Genomic DNA, 20,116 nt, shown 5'->3' on the forward strand with positions numbered 1-20,116 from the left:
ACGAATGCTTTAGTAGTCGGACACTTTTTCCCCTTGTTTCTATAGTCGGACATCTGTCAGATATTTTGGATTTATAAAGTAAAACAGATAATTTTTTAATTGCTATCTGCTGGAAAATGGAATTAAAGCAAATTAGAAGTTATTAATATAATATTTAAACCCTATAAGTTTTAATATTTATGATTAATTATCAACAAAACTTTGTGCCACTCATCGCGCTACTCGAAAATGGTTGTATCTATAGTCGGACACCATGATTTTTAAAACATTAAATAAAATATTTCTTGTTTAATTATTTTCGAAAATAACACTATTCTAATAAAATATAAACTTCACACATTCGTCTAGTATACTTTTTAAAGTAATTATCACAATGCATTATTATTTATTTGACAAAAAACACGAAAGTGTCCGACTACTAGTACTGTCCGACTATACCCGCACTTACCCTATGTTATTAATTTTGAAAATAATTGAATTCTTATGATGAATATTGTTATTTATGAAAATAATTGAATTTTGCAATGAATTTTATTAAAATTCCTGAATATAATTGAATTTTGGAGAAGAATTTTACTATTTATAAAGATAATTGAAATGGTGACGAGAATTTTTTTTTAATTTTTGAAAATAATTCAATTTCTAAATAGAATTTTGATATTTATTAAGATTGTTGAATTCTTTCAAAGAATTGCATTAAAATTTATAAAATTGTAACTAATTTTAACAGAATTGAAATTAAAATTTTCTAAAAAATACTCCGCATTAAATGATTTAGAAGTAATAACTTTATGGCAGTTCTTCAATAGAATTAAGTTATTTAAAATAAATTATTGTCAAAAACAGAAAAAATTTAAGGTTTTTTTTAGAATATATAGAAATTTCATAGTTTTTCTTGTGACTCACAGTTGTCACTATTGTCGTTCGCAGTAAAGTTCTGTTACTCTCAAATTTAAAATTGTCCAAAAGATTTTATCTCAAGAATGTCGACTTATTCTTTCATACAAAGTTTCTCTTACAGTACATTCTTTCTTTGTAAAGAGAACCCTTTTGACATAAAACAATCTCTTATCTTATTTATCTGAAAACTTGTTACTAGCCTCGTTATCACTTGTTTTTCAAGCAGTAGTTGTCATTTGTCTCTTTAACACAAACTTATCACTTGTTTTCTACCTTTATTTGGAAAACCCTTCCCATTTCTTCGCAGTTCAAAGTTATCACTACATTTTTCGAATATTTTTCGAATTTTTCCTCAAAAAATACCAGAACCAAACTTTGGTAACTTCATAAAGAATAAACTTTAAAAAAAAACCGAAAAGTTCCCAAGCATATTATATGAAAGAAACATTGCAACTCCTTTGCATAAAGTAATTATAAACAAAGGCACAAACTTTATTTTTTTTTATTCATTTCAAAGAGTTACTCCACCATAAAATTGTATGCGGTTAAATCTGGTGGCTAGCAATCAGTTTTTCCTCATCACTTTTAAATGTAATTCAAAATTTAGTTTAAGGTCCCATGTAATCGGCTCTAAACACATTTAGTTTTGCGTTTGAATAAAAAGTACCTTGATTCGCGCAAACATGCATGAAAAACAAACTTTTTTAAAGTTCAACTTACAAATGCGCAAAAGTTTCTGAGTTGAACATTTTCTGATTACGTTTCACAAACAAACATAAAAAAAAAGAAGGAAGCGGAAAAAAAATTTCAATTTAAATTCCCATCATCGCATCTCTATATACCCTACAATACCCCCCGTTTAAAATAAATGCTTTAAATTAAGAGAATTAAGTATTTTTTTTATATTTAAAAGAGAGAGAATAAAAAATTTGAAAATTATATTTAATTGAAGAGTATAAACAAGCACTATATATAAATTGTGTGCAAAAAAAAAAATTTACACTTTAGAAAGGAATTTTTCATTATATATAATTAATAGGTGGACAAGAAAATTATTTGAAAATTGCCAGCGAAAGTGATCCGCCTTTTCCCAATTTTCCTTCACGTTCGTATGTCCTTCTCTATAATTATTCTCTCCCCCTCAATTATTGTCAACCGTATGTGCCAAACCATTATCAACATCTGGCACCATTTATCGAAAAAATGGAGTTATTTTGCTTCCTTTATTGCGGTGATTCCCCTCCCCTCTTCAAATCATTTTCAATTTTTATATAAATATAAATATAAATATAAAAAATTCATAAAAATATATTTAAATATTTATTTTATTTATTTATTTTTCATTTTAATTTATTAATAACAAATAGCTGCCGTTTTTTTTAATTTTTTGTGTAAGAATCCCGTTTTTTTAAATATTAATATAAATAGTAATATGAAAAATGAAAAATTGTTATTTAAATTAATCGCAGTGTTTCGATTGCCATTTCGATGTGGAATACATTATAAAGTTAATTTTGCAAAGTTAAAATTTACGATCAAAGTTTATAGCTAGCTATTGTGTGGTTTGAGCTGCTTTCTTTAAGCTGCTTCTTCTTTTCTTCGACTATGAATCTCTGTCATCGTACACTTTAATTTCCTCTATATCACACAACGCGGTCTAAACTTGAAACCAACGAGATAGTTCCAATAAATGAAATTTCCTTTCATCTCCCTCAGATTTTATCTCGTTTCAACATTTTTAAACCGCAAATGAAACCTTTCTTTAAAAATTAAAATTGACCAATAATAACACAGCAATAAATAAAAATAATAAAAATATAAAATAATAATAATATATCAATACGAAATAAGAATAATAACAAACATAATATTATGAAAAAGAATTAAGATTACCAAGTGATTAGAAAAAATTGCAATGATAATAATAATAGCTATCGAAATATTAAACTTGACTTGACTTGACAAAAAAACTCGTTATAGACAGTTTACAAAACTGACAAAAATTCTATTCTGTATTTTATTATTCCTGACTTTTTCCTAATTTTCATCAAAAATATTTACTTCTTTCTTAACCTACTGCTAATAACTTGCATTCCTGCAACGAATTTTATTATTCATGAAAGAATTTCAATATTTATAAAAATAATTTAATTCTTTAATAATTTAATTTATTTCTTAAAAGAATTTTTATAAAAACTTTTAAACAATTGATTTCTTTCGACTAATTTTATGCAAATTCTAAATTAAATAATTCAATTCCTGATAAATTTTTATTATTCATGAAAAGAATTGAATTCTTACGAAGATTTTTACAGAAAATTTTTTAAATAATTAAATTATGTTTGAAAACTTTATAAAAATAGTAAATATTGAAAATCACTGAATTGCGAACAGTTTTTAAAAATAATTAAATTTTACAAAAAATTCTATTAAAATTTTTGAGAGTAATTGAATGTCTGTGTGGTATTTTAATAAAATTTTTTGACAATAATTGAATTCCTAAAAAGAATTTTATTATTTATAAAAATAATTGAATTCTTGCGAAAAATTTTATTAGAGTTTTTAAAAATAATTAAATTTCCAAGAAGAAATTTATTATTATCTTTAAAAATAATTGAATTCTTGTGGTGAATATTGTTCTTTATGAAAATAATTGAATTTTGCAAAGAATTTAATTAAAATGCCTTAAAATAATTAAATTCTTTAGAAGAATTATTAAATAATTGAAATATTGGGAAGAATTTTATCAAAATCCTGCGATGAATTTTATTATTTATGAAAATAATTGAATCCTTGTTAAAAATTTTCATTATCTATGAAAATAATTCAATTATTGCGAAAAAATTTGTAAATAATTAAATTCCTGTGAAATTTATATTAGTTATGAAATAAATAATTAGGTAAATATTTTCGTAGAATATTATTAAAATTTTTTTTAAATAATTGAATTGAATGTTCGTGTAGAATTTTATCAAAATTTTTGTTTAATAATTGAATTCTTTTGGGAAATTTTATTAAAATAGTGGCATATTGAAAATCATTGAATTAAGAAAAATGTTTCAAAATAATTGAATTTTTGACATGAATTTTATTAAAATTTTAATTTAAAATAATTGAATTTTGCAATGAATTTTATTAAAATTCCTAAAAATAATTGAATTTTTCAAAGATTTTTGCTATCCATTTTTTTTATTTATTTATCAAAATACATCCCCGCAGTCCTAAAAAACTGATTTATAAAGATAAATGTTGACAATTTTTTTCTAGATTTTTTGAAACTAATTGAATTTCTGCGAAGAATGTAAAAAGTTCTAAAATTTTTATAAATAATTGAATTCTTCCAAAGAATTTAAAAAAAAACATTTATTAATTAATTGATTTTTTCGAGAAATTGAAATTAAATTTTTAAGAATATTTAGGTACATTTTTTGAGCAATTCCTGTAAAATTGTATTAAAAATAATTGAAATCCTGCGATAAATTTTATTATTTATGACAATAATTGAATAGTTGCAAAGAATTTTATTATTTATAGAAAAAATTGAATTTTGCAAAGAATATTATTAAAATGTTTAAAAAGAATTGAATTTCTATGAAAAATTTTGTTATTTTTGAAAATAATTGAATTCTTCATAAGAATTTTATAAACATTGTTTTAAATAATTAATTTTTTCATAATATAAAAAATAATATGAAAATTTTATTTTAAATAATTGAATTCTTGTGGAAAAATTTATTTATAAAAATAATTGAAATTTTTGATTAGTTAATTTAAAATAATAATTGGAATTCTTCGGTGAGTTTTATTATTTATGAAAATAATTGAATTCTTGTTTAGAATTTGGGAAAAATATTTTTTAAAAATTTAATTTCCATGAAAAATGTTATTATTAGTGAAAGTAATTGAATTATTGTGAAGAATTGTATAAAAATTTTGTAAAATAATTGATTAATAATTGCTTAAAAATAATTGAATTTTGGATGAATTTTATCAATTTTTTTTTAAATAATTGAATTCTTTTGCGATATTTAATGAAAATACTAGATATTGAAAATAGAATTTCGAATATTTTATGAAAATAATTGAATCGTTTTAACGAATTGGTTATAATTTTTGAGGATAATTTTTTGATTTCTAGTATATTACCGAATTTAAGATAGTGGAAATTTTGATGCGAAAATTTTATCTTACTTTAAATTCTGCGTAAAGTATTATTTTTTCTTCAAAAGAGAAAAGAATTATATATATATATATATATATATATATGGGGCATTCCACGCCAAGTCGGACACCTTTTGACTTTTGCATCTCCGATTTTTTTCAAATATTTTTTTTCTTTTAGTGCTGGTTGAAAGGAACTTCCATGATTTTTTTCAAATTTTTTCATGAAGTAATTTAAGAGATCTGGGTTTTTGAAAAATCACGTTTTTTACATAAATTTTTTTTTAAAATGCTTATAACTCGGACAAAAATTGATCAAATTGGACGTTCGATATATGAAAATTTTTGTTTTTACACGTAGTTTTTGATAAAAATATTAAAAAAAAATTTTTTTTTAATTTACCAAAAAAATTTTAAATTTTAAAAATAAAATTTAATTTTTAAGAATGTATGTATCGATCGATTTTTTTCAAAATTTTTTGTAAGAAACTGGTACTAAATTAAGAATTTTTAATCCTTGTCTGATTGTGGGCAAACGATGGGATCTATTTATTTTGAAATTTTTAATTTTAGTAAAACGGTAGGTAGCCAAATGCCTAACTTGCAATTTGATCAAATCACTTTTTTAAACAGTAAGAAGGTTAAGTTCGGAGAGACTCAGTCTGAAAACAGTTTTGGTTTGAAAAATTTGCGTGATTTGGTCAAATGTCAAGTTACGCATTTGGCTACCTACCGTTTTCACTGCGTATACAAAAATTAAAAATTACAAAATAAATAGATCCCATCGTTTGCCCACAATCAGACAAGGATTAAAAATTCTTAATTTAGTACCAGTTTCTTACAAAAAATTTTGAAAAAAATCGATCGATACATACATTCTTAAAAATTAAATTTTATTTTTAAAATTTAAAATTTTTTTGGTAAATTAAAAAAAAATTTTTTTTTAATATTTTTATCAAAAACTACGTGTAAAAACAAAAATTTTCATATATCGAACGTCCAATTTGATCAATTTTTGTCCGAGTTATAAGCATTTTAAAAAAAAAATTTATGTAAAAAACGTGATTTTTCAAAAACCCAGATCTCTTAAATTACTTCATGAAAAAATTTGAAAAAAATCATGGAAGTTCCTTTCAACCAGCACTAAAAGAAAAAAAATATTTGAAAAAAATCGGAGATGCAAAAGTCAAAAGGTGTCCGACTTGGCGTGGAATGCCCCATATATATATATATATATATATATATTTGTTTTTAGAAAAAATATTTTTTAGTTAAAGAGGGACAATATAAAGACAGCACTCCGAGACATGTGCCTTGTTAAGGGAATCGTTTTTTCAGCCATAAATAACAGAAGATAACCTTTGCCTGCTAAAACCTACACGTACAGGGAACACTTTTTTTTCCTCCTCGTTTTTTCAATATATATATATATTGGATGTGTGGATTTACCGCACGACACAAATACAACACTTGCACTTCATTTTAAAGGAACTGCACGTAAACCTCTAATAAATTGCGTCTTATACATATATATATTCTCCTAGACGAAAAATTTTTCCCATTCTTCAAAAATGTTTCATTTTGATGAAAAAAAATTTTTTTTTACAGAAAAATATATCGCTTCCATTTTATTTCGCAAGGAAAAACTGATTGGAGTCAATTTTTTATGTTGAAATTCTTTTGTCTTTTTAAAAAAATTCCTTTACAAATATTTTAAAATTAATTTCATTTTTAAATTTACGCTTGAAGATTTTTTATTAAAATTGTTGAGAATTCAATTATTTTCACAAAACTTGCAATAAAAATTCTTCAAAAGTTAATTTTCAAAAATTTTAATAAAATACTTGAAAAAAAAAACAAAAAAAATAATGTGGCGTAGTCTGGTGGTTAGGGGAGTCGATTGTCGTACAGGAGGGCTAGGGTTCGATTCCTAGTACCGGAATATAAGTAATAAGAAGAAATAAATAATTTTTAAAAATTATAATATAATATTTAAAATAATAGTTTATGAAAAATAATATAAAATTGAATAAAAAATAAAAATTTAAAAATAAATTTTAAATTTGAGTATAAACTAAATATAAAATTGAAAATGAAAAGAGAATAAAACTAAAATTTCGGAGAGAATAAATATATATATGTGGGAGAAATTTTAAATTGTAATTGAAGGAGACCAATAAAATTAATGAAATAAATTCTCTCTCACCCTGAAGACTTCTAATACTGCATTGTCCTCAGCTGCGGGAAGTGCACTACTTCTCTTCCGGCGCATTAAACTTTCGTTTTCGACGACGACGGGATGCTGGCATCCCAATTTATTTAGAATTTTCAATTCAGAATCAACTTTCGCCACGTAGAGATAAAGATAAATGAAGGCAATAATTTGCAATAATGATTGCAGAATAATAAGATAATAAATAATTCTGTTTGAATGTTGCACACACTTTGCTTGCATTACCGTCATTTTTCATTTTCTTCTCTTCTTCTTTTTTCTTTGGTCACGACATTTTTATAAAAAAAAATTGTCAATTTAACATTTACTCCTTTATCATAACTTTTATATTAAAGTCAATCGTAATTCAAAATAAATAATTAAATTTATAGTCTCTGCATCTTATTTTCTTTAGTTTAGAAATACTTTCACGTAACATTTTTCCTTTCATCATTTTTTTCTCTTCTCTTTTATTGACATTTTGTTTGGTTTTTCCAATGGAACAAATAATTTAATTAAAACTATTTTTGGAGAAAGAAAAAAATCTAAAAATTTAATATAAAAAATTTTTTAAAAAGTTTTTAAAAAAAAAATACTTGACACGTGTGCAAAATAGTGAAAAAAAAAGTTGATCCCAATTTACATGAATTTAAAAAAAAGTGCTATATTTGATATATAGAAATCGAGAAAAACAAGTTGCGAACTTCCGGATAGAATTTAAACGTCAGCTGGTATCGAAGGATTTATATAAGTTTATAGAAGTCTTGATACGAAATCAATGGTATATTTACGAGTAATTTGCGATTAGGTGATATCGATATCCAGCAAAAATTTTCTATTTTAAGGTTCCGTATTATAAATGTTTTATCGAACTTTTCCCATTCTTCTAAATTTCTTTTTTTCAAATTGAATTCATTTTTATCGTTTTTAAATTTTATTCGAATAAATAATTTCTGTATTTAAATTAAATATTTTTCTGTATATTTAATTATTTAATTTTCAATTTCAATTTAATCGACTCAAATAATAATTGTTTGATAAAAATAAATAATAATAATAATATGATATTTTAATAACAACACACTTTTTTTTTAAGGATATGAAATTGAGACAAAAAACTTATCAAAATTGTTACCAATTTTGATACGTTTTTTGTCTCAATTTCATATCCTTAAAAAACTGTGAATCAAAATAACGTGACAACAATAATAATAATTGTAAATCGACTATTTGAATAAAATAAAAATATTTTCAAATGATTTGTTTAAAATAATGATTTTAATTTTACCTGAAGCATAAAATGACAAATTTTGCTAAAAAAAAAATAGAAAATAAGTCTTTATATTCACTTTGAGAGGATTAATAATAATATTGTGTTCATGAACCTGAATTTATAGAAGTGAATATATATGTACATGTCTCATAAGCTACATAATTATTCATTAGCCTAGGACATGATTAATACCGAGTTCGAACTACCTCATCATTATAATGCCAAAAATGGTGAATGGAGAGGAATCTAGTTAGGTACACGAGAGACAATGTCAGAATTAAGTGAAAGCAATATTCCGATAAATATTACAAAACCAAATTTTCATGTAGATGAATTATTATTACTATGTAAATTCTATATAAATAGAAATTTTACTATACTGCCCTTTAAACTGTACTTTTCGATAATGCAGAAATTAATTTCTATAATTTATTTTTCATTTCAAATTTTCAATTTCAATAATTCAATAAAAAATAATCAAATTTATAAAATAAAATAATAAAATTTCAATCAATCTTCTATATAAAAAACGGTTCTAAAATAATTCTTAGAAATCCACTTGTTTAGCATTTAATTTTAGAAAATTTCAAATAAAATCAATTTCAAAAAAATTGAAATTAATATTTTTCCAAAAAAGTAACTTCTGAGAAATTTTTAATTAAAAAGAATTTTAAATTAAATTTTTCTATAGTTTCGATTTAAAAACGATATTCAATTATTTATATTAACTCTGTAAATAATGAAATTCTTATAAAATCAATTATTATTGAAATTTTTTACTAAAACTATTTTCTAAATCAATTATTTTTAATCGATTTTGAGGAATTTCTTTGAAAATTAAATTATTTAAATAAAACAAGGAAGTCGATAAAAAATGATTGTGAAATTAAGTTTACAACTCAATTTTACGAAATTTCAATTATTTGTAAATTATTCAATTAAAATTATACTCAAAAATGTAACTAATTAGTAAATAATTAAATAAATAATTACATAACAACAAATTAATAAAAAATTTACAAAATACTGACTTCAAAATTTTTAATTCAAATAATTTAAAATACAATTTTAAGAAATTTCCTTGAAAGTTCAATTATTCAAATAAAAAAAGAGAGTTGATCTAAAATAATTGTGAAATCCACTTTTTTACAACTTATAATTTAATGAAATTTCAATTATTTGTAACTTTTTCAATTAAAAGTATATTCAAAAATTTAACTGATTTAAAAAAAATAAAATGCAAATTTTTCAAAATACTTATTTCAAATTTTTAATTTAAATTATTCAAAATTCAAATATACGAAAATTTTGATTTGAAACTTTTTGCAATTTAATTATTTACAAAAATTTTGAACGCAACTCTTATAAAATTCAATTAATTTTGAAATTTCTAACTAAAACTCTTCTCTAATTCAACGATTTTTAATCAATTTAGAGAAATTCTTTTGAAAATTCTATTATTCAATTAAGAAAGTTGATTTTTTTTTAAAGTTAATTTTAAATAATTGTGAAATCCACTTGTTTACAACTCAATTTTATGAAATTTCAATTATTTGTAAATTTTTAAATTAAAAATATATTGGAAAATTAAAAAATAAAAATTTTAATAAAAAATTTTCTATATAATGACTTTAGAACTTTTAATTATAAAATTATTTAAAATTTTTTTTGCAATTTAATTATTTACAAAATTTGGAACTCAACTTTTAATCAAATTCAATTATTTTTGGAATTTTTTTGAGTAAATTAAATGGTCTATTTGCTTCAAATACTGAAATTATTGATTCAAGTATGTATAATTTATTTTATTTAAATAAAAATTATTTGATTCAAGTATAATTTATTTGATTTAAATAAAAATTATTTGATTCGAGTAAATATTTTTTTGATGATAGACAAGTAATCGGTTATTTAAATCAAATTAATTTTTCTTGTTTATCTAAAACAACTAAAAATTTCTCTATTATAGTGAAACTTTTAGCTGATCCAGGTAAAATTTTTTTTTCGTGTATAAAAAATTATATTTTTTATTGAAAAATTTTTTTTATAATTTTGTTAATCAAGAAACATTGAAAAAATAACTAAAACTTTTGGTTTTTTCACTAACTGCTGAAGCAAAAACTCAGACCACATTTTACTAACAATAGCTTTTTAACAAATTTAGTTTTAGAGAATTTAGTACGGGTTTTGTTGTCAAAAAAAATAAATTTTTGACAGTAAAAAAAATGAGAAAAAAAGACAAAAATTATATATAGAAAAAAATTATTAGCGAAATTTTTAGTTGTTTCTAATTAAGAGTTTCGCTATCCTAAAGAATCTTATCGCTATTCCAGTCAAAACTTTCTTTCGTCTGAATAATTTCCTAAACATATACTTGAATAGAAAATAAAAAATTCCCTTATCGTACAGAAAATCCTTTTCGATTCGATTGCACAGTAAATTTTCCATTCACACAGAAAATTTCTTCCCCTCACTATATATATATTGGCAAAATTTTTCATCTTTCCAAACATGTATCGTAATGTACCATTTCCATACCTATACTGTACAAGAAAATAAATTCTCATGTTTTCTGAATAAACTAAATTTTTCGATAGTTACAATAGAAAATCGATTTTTTCGCCTGTATATCGGAAAACTCGAATTCAATTACGAAAAGAAGAAGAAAAAAAAGAGAATTCTCCAGGAATAAAGTTCTTTTACATTATAACTTTCATAGGGAAAAACTTATTTATATATAGCATATACACTGAAATTGTGTATGAAAGAAAAGTTTCCGAAACTCGAAAAAGTTATGCGTGCAAAAAGTTTTGATGTATATAATACAAAAAAAAAAAGAAAAGGAAATGAAAGGAAAATTTTCGAATTTCTTTTGTTATTATTCTTTTTTTTAATAATAATGAATAATAATGAATAATAATGAATAATATATATAATCCTTCTTTGTGAATTAAAGGAGGTGTGAAATGAAATACCCGTTCTACATTTTATGCCGTCTGTATAGTTTCGCGATGTTGTAAACGGATTTACGCTACGTGCCATGAATGAAGATGTTCATTTATGAACAGTAAAAAGAGTTCTCGTCACTGTCCATGAATGGAAGAAACTGTCTTTTTTCCCCCCTAAGTAGCTACTTATACATACAAGAAAATTCAATAATACAAAGTTTTTCTTTATTTTCTTGTTCCATCAACAAAAAACCAAACTTTTATTTTTAATAAAATTCCTTTTCTCATTGACACATTGACATTTTTTTTTCTTTCAATATTCTATTCAATTCAATATTTTAATTCTATTCAAGACAAAAAAAAACGAGTGGAAAAAAATTATTCGTCTCGTAAATAAAAAAACCTTGTAAATTAAATAAATAATCGAACAAAAATAAATAACAAATCCATAAAAAATCGAATTTTTTTATTTTAAAAAAATTATTATTATTTCATAGAATATAATTAAATTACTAGCAACAACTAACTTTTTACTTTATTTTTTACATAAAATTATTAATTTCAAAAATAAAAGAATTTACAAATTTTTAATTCTATTCAATTCAATCTTTCAATTCTATTCAAGACAAAAAAAAACGAGTGGAACAAAAATATTCGTCTCGAAAATAAACGAACCAAGTAAATTAAATAAATAATCGAACAAAAATGAATAAAAAATCAAATTTAAAAAAAAAATATATTATTATTTCATAGAATATAATTAAATTACTAGCAACAACAAAATTTTTTTCTTCATTTTTTAAATAAAATTATCAATTTTAAAAATAGAATTTAAAAATTTTTAATTCAAATTTTTGTTGAAAACACTCAAAAATTCAATTTTGGAGAAATTACAAATAAATTCGATAATTTTCAAAAGTAATAAAATTTTTCGCAGAAAAGTTTTTTAAAAAATTCTCGTCAAAATTCCAATTATTTTTAAAAATGACAATAAAATTCTTGTTCTAATTTCAATTATTTTCAATTTCTACAATTTAAATAAAATTTCCGAAAAGAATTCAATTACTTAAAAAAAATTGAATAAAATTGTACGCAAACATTTAATTATTTTCAAAAATAATAAAAATTCCACAGGAATTCAATTATTTATAATTTTTTTTTTATAAATCTCTTCTCCAATAATTCAATTATTTTCATAAATTTTTAATTATTATAAATTATTATAAAACATGAAGAAATCGATGACTCCGGAGTAATCTTTAAATAAAATTATCAATTTTAAAAATAGAATTTAAAAATTTTTAATTCAAATTTCTGTTAAAAGCACTAAAAAAATTAAATTTTGGGGAAATTAGAAATAATTGCAGAAATTCAATTATTTTCAAAAGTAATAAAATTCTTCTCATAAAATTCAATTATGTTCAAGATTTAAAAAATAAATTATCGTCAAAATCCCAATTATCTTTGTAAATAACAAAATTCTTTCGTAAAGTTCAATTATTTTTAAAAATGAAAATAAAATTCTTGTCCTAATTTCAATTATTTTCAAAAATTTTTTCTCATTTCAATTATTTTCAATATCTACTATTTGAATAAAATTTACCGAAAAGAATTCAATTATTTAAAAAAAATTTTTTTTTAATTGCAGACAAGCATTTAATTATTTCTAAAAATAATAAAAATTCCACAGGAATTTAATTATTTATAATTTTCTTTTGAAAAACTTAATTCCTATGGAAAAATAATAATAATTGAATATTTAAAATATTTAAAAAAGAAATTATTGTTTTCGAATAATTTTACAATTTAAAAGATATTTGTAAATAAATTTAACAGAACATTTTTCTCAATAAAATTTTTTCCTTTTTTTCTAAAAATTCAAAAATTTTCATTTTCATTTTCAATTAAATTTTCAAATTGACAAATATAATTTATAAACATTTTTTTCCTTTATTTTTAATGTAATAATTTTATAATAAATAATAATTTTCTTTTAATATAATTTTTCCAAAATCGAAACTGAAGACAAAGTTTAAACATTTTTAAATAAGAAACTGAGGTATAAAAATTTTTAAATTGCAAATAATAATAAAAAAAACATTGTACTTTCCAACACTAATTTGAAAAAAAATTTATAATTTGAAAAAATGCATAAAAATTTAGCATTAGGTGATTTTAAAAAATTAAACAATTTTATTTAAATGAATTTATGCTTAATGCATAAGACTCATTTAAATAAAATTGTTTAATTTTTTTTAATAAGTAAATTTTTACTATGAAAATGATTAATAATTACTAGAGAGTAGATTTTATGAAATTAATCAAAACATCAAAAATTTCACTTTCAGAAAAATCACCCAAATATTTATTCTGATCCTAAAGTTCCAAACGAAATTTGTTTATTTCTTCTTCATGTAAAATTTATTGCAATAACTGCCTCAGTATAAAAAAAAATTATTAAGTTTCTAAATGTAAAATTTAAAACTGAATTTTTTTACTGCAATCTGTAATTTATTTAAAATGAAAAAAATCGTTCATTTAAAAGTTCAAACGTTGTGGATCATGATACATTAGTTTTGAACGTTCAAAAGAACGAAATATTTTTTATTAAAAATATTTTCATAAATTACTGATTAGAAAGTAAAAAAATTCAAATTCCACTTAGAAACATAAAAAAAATTGAATTTTATTTCAAGTGTCGCAAAATTATTGTAATAAAAATTTAATTTCAGCTAAAAATTTAATTTCAAAAAATTCAAATTCCACTTAGAAACTTAAAAAATTGAATTTTATTTCTAGTAATGCAAAATTATTGTAATAAAAATTTAATTTTACCTAAAAATAAATAGATTTCATTCGCATTTGATCGTTCAAAACTTTAGGACCATGTGGATCATTCTTTATTTGTCTCCAAACAAAATTTTTTTCTACGTAATAAGAAACAATTTAAAATTATTAAAGTTGATAAAATAAACAAAATAAATAATATAACTATAAACAGCAAGTAATAATATACTACTGAAATTAATTGCATAAGTAAAATTAAAATAAAACAGAAACAAATTTTCCACAAAAAAAAATGATTTTTTTTTGTTTTAAAAATCCAGCAGCATACGTAAAATTAAAATGAGAGAGAAAAGAAAAATTTTCCACAAAAAAGAGATTTGTTTTTTTTTTTTTTTTCAAAAATTTAGCTCCAAAAGTAAAATTAAAAAAAATATTTTCCACAAAGAGAAAAATTTGTTTAAAAAAAAAAAGTTTAAAAGTTTGTTTGAAAGTTCCCACTGTTTGAAAAATGAAACGTTATAACGTGTATTTAGGCGGGAAAATGAAAAGTTCACGATGGAAGTTGTCCGATCAACGTTCGCGGAGCGACTATCGAAACGATCGAAACAACGAACGAAATGGTCTAAAGTCGTCGCGACGCCAGTGTTCAAGAGGAGAAAATGACGCCTGCGCCTCTAAAACACCATATCGGGCAAGTAAAATTTCAAGTTGCTTGTACACTTGTCGATGTACACTATTTGGCAAAATTCGTCAAAATTCGTCAAAATTCATGTGCGTTTATGTACATACAAAAGATGTTATATATATAGTACGTAGTTGATCAAAACATAAGCGATTGGCAATTAACGACATCATTTTACAGCGCGACCCTACACCATCTATCGATGAGAGTGAGTTGAAAGGCGATCCGATCTAAATGATCGTTAAAGCAGATTGTTTCATCGTGCCCGCGGCAAACCGTGCGGTAATTACGTTTTGCAATGGTTAACCCTCTCCAGATTTCAGACACGATCCAAATAGACTTTGACATTTTCAATAATTTTTATATATTTTATTTTTTTATCCCAGTATTTTGTCGCAGAAACGATTTAACAAAAAAAACAATTAAATTTCAATTCATGGTTGATATTGTATTTCATTAATTTTCCATCAGTGTATGCGAAAAAAAGAATTATTTTTATTTTATTTCTTTTGTCATCGCAGTTATCAAAAAGCGATTCAGATAAATAATAATTTTTTTTCTTACACTGTAAAAAAGGGGGTTAAAATTTAACACCAAAAAGATTTCCATACAAAACGAAAAGAAAAAATGTTCAATTTTAAAAATTTCGGTTTTTCGTATTTTTGATAAGGGTAGTTTTTTTTACCAAAGGGTTGAGACAATAAAATGGGTAAAATGTTTTTAAAAAGCCCAAAAATAATCGAGCTAAAAAAGAGAAAAAAATGTTAAATTTTAAAAATTTAGATTTTTCGTAAATTTTGTAATTTTTTTTAACCAAAAGGTTCAGGCAAAAAAATGGGTAAAGTGTTTTTTAAGAGCCCAAAAATAATTAAGCTAACTGCCATGAAGAAGAAAAAAAATATTGAATTTTAAAAATATCGATTTTTTGTAAATTTTGTAGGGGTAGTTTTTTACCAAAGGGTTGAGACAAAAAAATTGGTAAAGTATTTTTTTGAAGAGCCCAAAAAAATAATGAAGCTAAATGCCATAAAAAAGAAGAAAAATGTTGAATTTTGAGAATTTCCATTTTTCTTAAATTTTGTAAGGGTAGTTTTTTACCAAAGAGTTCAGGCAAAAAAATGGGTAAATTGTTTTTGAAGAGCCCAAAAATAATGAAGCTAAATGCCATAAAAAAGAAGAAAAAATATTGAATTTTAAAAATTTCGATTTTTTCGTAAATTTTGTAATTTTTTTTTTAACCAAAGAATTCAGGCAAAAAAAAATGGGTAAAGTGTTTTTGAAGAGCCCAAAAATAATGAAGCTAAATGCCACAAAAGAAATGCCACTCTAAAAATGATTAGATATTAAAAAAAAAAAATCGTATTAAAATAATAAATAAAAATAAATAATAAATATTTTATTAAATATATTATTTTATTTATTTAATATAATAAATAAATAAAATTGTATTAAAATAGTAAAAATTACAAATCATTGAATGGAGTTAAATTTTGGAAAATAATTATATTTGGAGAAGAATTTTGTTATTTATAAAGATAATTGAAATATTGACAAGTATTTATTTTTTAATTTTTGAAAATAATAAAATTTTGGAGAAGAATTTTGTTATTTATATAAAAATAATTGCAATTTTGAAATGAATTTTTTTTAATTTTTGAAAATAATTGAATTTTGGAGAAGAATTTTATTATTTATAAAATTAATTGAAATTTTGAAATGAATTTTTTTTTAATTTTTGAAAATAATTGAATTTTGGAGAAGAATTTTTTTATTTATGAAAATAATTGAATTATTGCGAAGAATTTTATTATTTATAAAGATAATAGAAATTTCGACGAGAATTTAATTCAAAATTTTTGAAAATTATTGAATTTCGGAGAATAATTTTAATATTTATAAAATTAATTGAAATTTTGAAATGAATTTTTTTTTTTAATTTTTGAAAATAATTGAATTTTGGAGAAGAATTTTTTTATTTATAAAAATAATTGAATTATTGCGAAGAATTTTATTATTTATAAAGATAATTGAAATAGCGACGAGAATTTAATTCAAATTTGAAAAATAATTGAATTTCGGAGTAAAATTTTTTTTATTTTTTTCTAAAATAATTGAATTATTGCGAAGAAATTTATAAAAAAAAAGTTGAAAATAATTGAATTCCTGTGAAATTTTTATCATTTACAAAAATAATTAAATGTTTGCATAGAATTTTATTGTTTATAATAAGATAATTGAAGTTTTGACATGATTTTTTTTTTATTTGTGAAAATAATTGAATTATTGCAAAGAATTTTATTCAATTTTTTTTTAAATAATTCAATTTCGGAAAAGAATTTTATTATTTATCTTTACAAATAATTGAAATTTTAACATGAATTTTTTTTTAATTTTTAATATAATATTCGGAGTTAAGTTTTAACTTTTTCGACATTGTAAGAGTGAAAAAAATCTTATACGATAAATTATAAAGATAATTTAAAGTTAATTAAATATTAATTTCTTTTTTTATAATGAAGATATAAATTTTTTAATAATAACAGTGAAGAAAATACGATTGATGTAGGATGAGTGGAATCAGTCCAATATTTGGAGCAATGAACCTGTGTGTCTGACTTAAAACTGTCTCTTACTACTGATTTTTAAGATTGGGAAATTAAACCGTTTTGCTTAATTAATTTTTATTATAAAAAACTACATTCCTTTGGTTAGAAAGACATTCTTTCAAATTTTTAATAAATAGACTTCGACAACGGAATTATAATACTTTTTTTCAAATAATAAATTTTTAAACACGAAATTAATCCAAATGGATATTTATTCGTTTAGTGAACGAATTGAAACTGTAGAATTAGTGAACAGTGAATAAATTCAGATCTAGAGAGGAGTTGATTATTTTCAAATACAGCAGGCATTTATTTCCATCATATATAAAATTTTTATATCCAAACCAATTAAATGGTATATTTGATATACTCTTTAAAGAATTCTTATTATGTTGTTACTTCAAAAAAAAATTGTCTAACTTTCTAAATTTGAATTTGTAATTAAATGTTTACTAATTTGAATTAGTGACTGACTTTTTTCTTTTGAGTAATAAATTTTACTAATAAATATAGTAATTTCTACTAATTTATTACTAATTTACTATTTTATTACTAATTTGTTATTTTACTAATAAATAGTAATTTCTACTAATTTATTAGTAAAATTTAGTAATTCAATGACAAAAATAATTTTAGTAGAAATTACTATAAAGAAATATCCAGCAAATAATTTAGTAAAAATTTTATTAGTCAAATTTTACGAATTGTTACTAGAATTCTACAAATTATTTATTTACACAGAGTGATTTGATTTAGAGCTTAAGCCACAAGGAATGTGTACAAGAATTATTATAGTCTCAAGTGCACGACTAGAATTAAAATTCAGAGAGAAGCATATTTCGAAAATTATTATTTACCACCCGAAGTAGAAAATATATTTACCCATCTCGTACAATAATAATATACTCACAGAACACATATTTAAATATCATTTATATTTCACAGAGCTTATAACGTTCTCCTGATAAAAAGAAGTATTTTCTCTACACAAAGTTTTGCAAAATAAAAAATAATCCCATAAACTATTCAGTAAAAAACTAAAATATATTCTTTTCATGTTTCAAAAAAAAAAAAAAAAAAACTATACACAAATATTAAGCTTCATATTTCATAGCTTCAAAAATAAAAAGCAAAAACATTACATATTTATGATAATTATATTTAAAAACCTCTTTCACTTTATATACACAGGTATGTTTCTATATTTATACTTTTAAGTATATCGTATCTAATTTCTGTCATGCTATGTTAGCGGCAGGTGTTCTGTGACTTTGAACATCAAAGGTAAACGTTCGCGTGTCATTCTTATAGGATGGATAGACGTGCACAGAGGAGAGAAGAGACCTTGTGTGTATATCTAACTCCGCGATCCTCAATATTCGTTGATTCGATTATTGGGTACACATTCAACCATATAGAGAGAAGGAGAAAGAGAGAGAAAATAGAATATCCATATATAAACTAAATTCATTTTACTGACAGCAAAGAGAATCGCGTATGTTCAATTCATCAAAAAATTAATCTCCTTCGACTATAAAAATACATGTGTGCATTTTTATCTTTTCATAATCAATCGTTTAGAAATCAGTTTATGTATCAGAGGCAAAAGTATAAATAAAACGTGTTTTTTTTATACTCATAGCCCATTTGTTAAAAAAATTAATTGTTTATCTACTTTGCTTTATTTTTCTCGATAAAAAACGATTAAAATTTCTTACACGTTCATAGTTTTTCTAAGGATATCAAATTAAGGCTAAAAACGTATCAAAATTGTTGCAATTTGAAAAAATTGCAACAATTTTGATATATTTTTTTTTTGAGACAAAGAAAAAATTGAGACAAAAAACGTATTAATTTGATATCCTTGGAAAAGTGTCGCAGTGAATTTAACAAGAAATTACGTTTTCTTCTACATTGTTAATTATAAACATTTACGAAATTAAACCTAATTTCTTCTTCTATATTTTCAGGAAAAAATTTATTTATTTACAAAGATTACAGTAACTTTTTTCTAAATAAGTAAAACAGTAAATTATTTTCTAAAAATAGGTGGTAAAAAAATAAAAAAAATAAAGTTATATGCAAAATAATAAGTAACTTAATTCAGAAAAAATACGTTTGAATCTTTCTTATACTGTCAATAAAAAATTATTTTTGAACTAATAGCAAAACTAAAGTTAAAAAATTCACTTAGTAAGTACGTAATTAATTATTATCAGGGACCGATGCTGAAACGAAACTAAACTTTCGAGACGGTCCCTGATTATTATTATTATTATTATTATTTATATATTCAAAAATTTTAATATAATACTTAGCAAGAATTCAATTATTTTCATAAATAATTAATAACTATTATTAATAAATATAGTATAACATTCTTCGGAAGAGTTCAATTATTTTTATAAATACTAAAAATTTTTGCCAAAATTCAATTATTTTCAAGAATTAAAAAAAAATTCATGTCAAATTTTCAATTATCTTTATAAATAATAAAACTCTTCTCCAAAATTCAATTATTTTTAAAAATTTAAAAAAAATTCATGT

General features: G+C 21.8%; 1 protein-coding gene across 5 annotated transcripts in view; it reads right to left on the reverse strand.

The window, feature by feature from the left end:
• LOC122509028 overlaps nucleotides 1-20,116 on the reverse strand; it is a 125,073-nt gene that overhangs the window by 96,778 nt on the left and 8,179 nt on the right. The window contains exons 1-3 of one of the 5 annotated variants that reach the window (XM_043622766.1): nucleotides 14,780-14,878; nucleotides 11,522-11,676; nucleotides 7,268-7,740 (exon numbers count right to left, since the gene is read on the reverse strand). The exons of 1 other annotated variant lie outside the window; for it this stretch is intronic. In XM_043622766.1, coding sequence (XP_043478701.1) covers nucleotides 7,268-7,525 — 258 coding nt within the window. In that variant the 5' untranslated portion in view covers nucleotides 7,526-7,740; nucleotides 11,522-11,676; nucleotides 14,780-14,878. Of the gene's footprint in view, nucleotides 1-7,267; nucleotides 7,741-11,521; nucleotides 11,677-14,779; nucleotides 14,880-20,116 lie in introns of those variants that run through there. 3 more of the 5 variants (XM_043622767.1, XM_043622768.1, XM_043622769.1) reach the window with 3 other exon arrangements.

This window comes from Leptopilina heterotoma, unplaced genomic scaffold (assembly GCF_015476425.1).
Source record: "Leptopilina heterotoma isolate Lh14 unplaced genomic scaffold, ASM1547642v1 Lhet_59, whole genome shotgun sequence".
Taxonomy (NCBI): domain Eukaryota; kingdom Metazoa; phylum Arthropoda; class Insecta; order Hymenoptera; family Figitidae; genus Leptopilina; species Leptopilina heterotoma.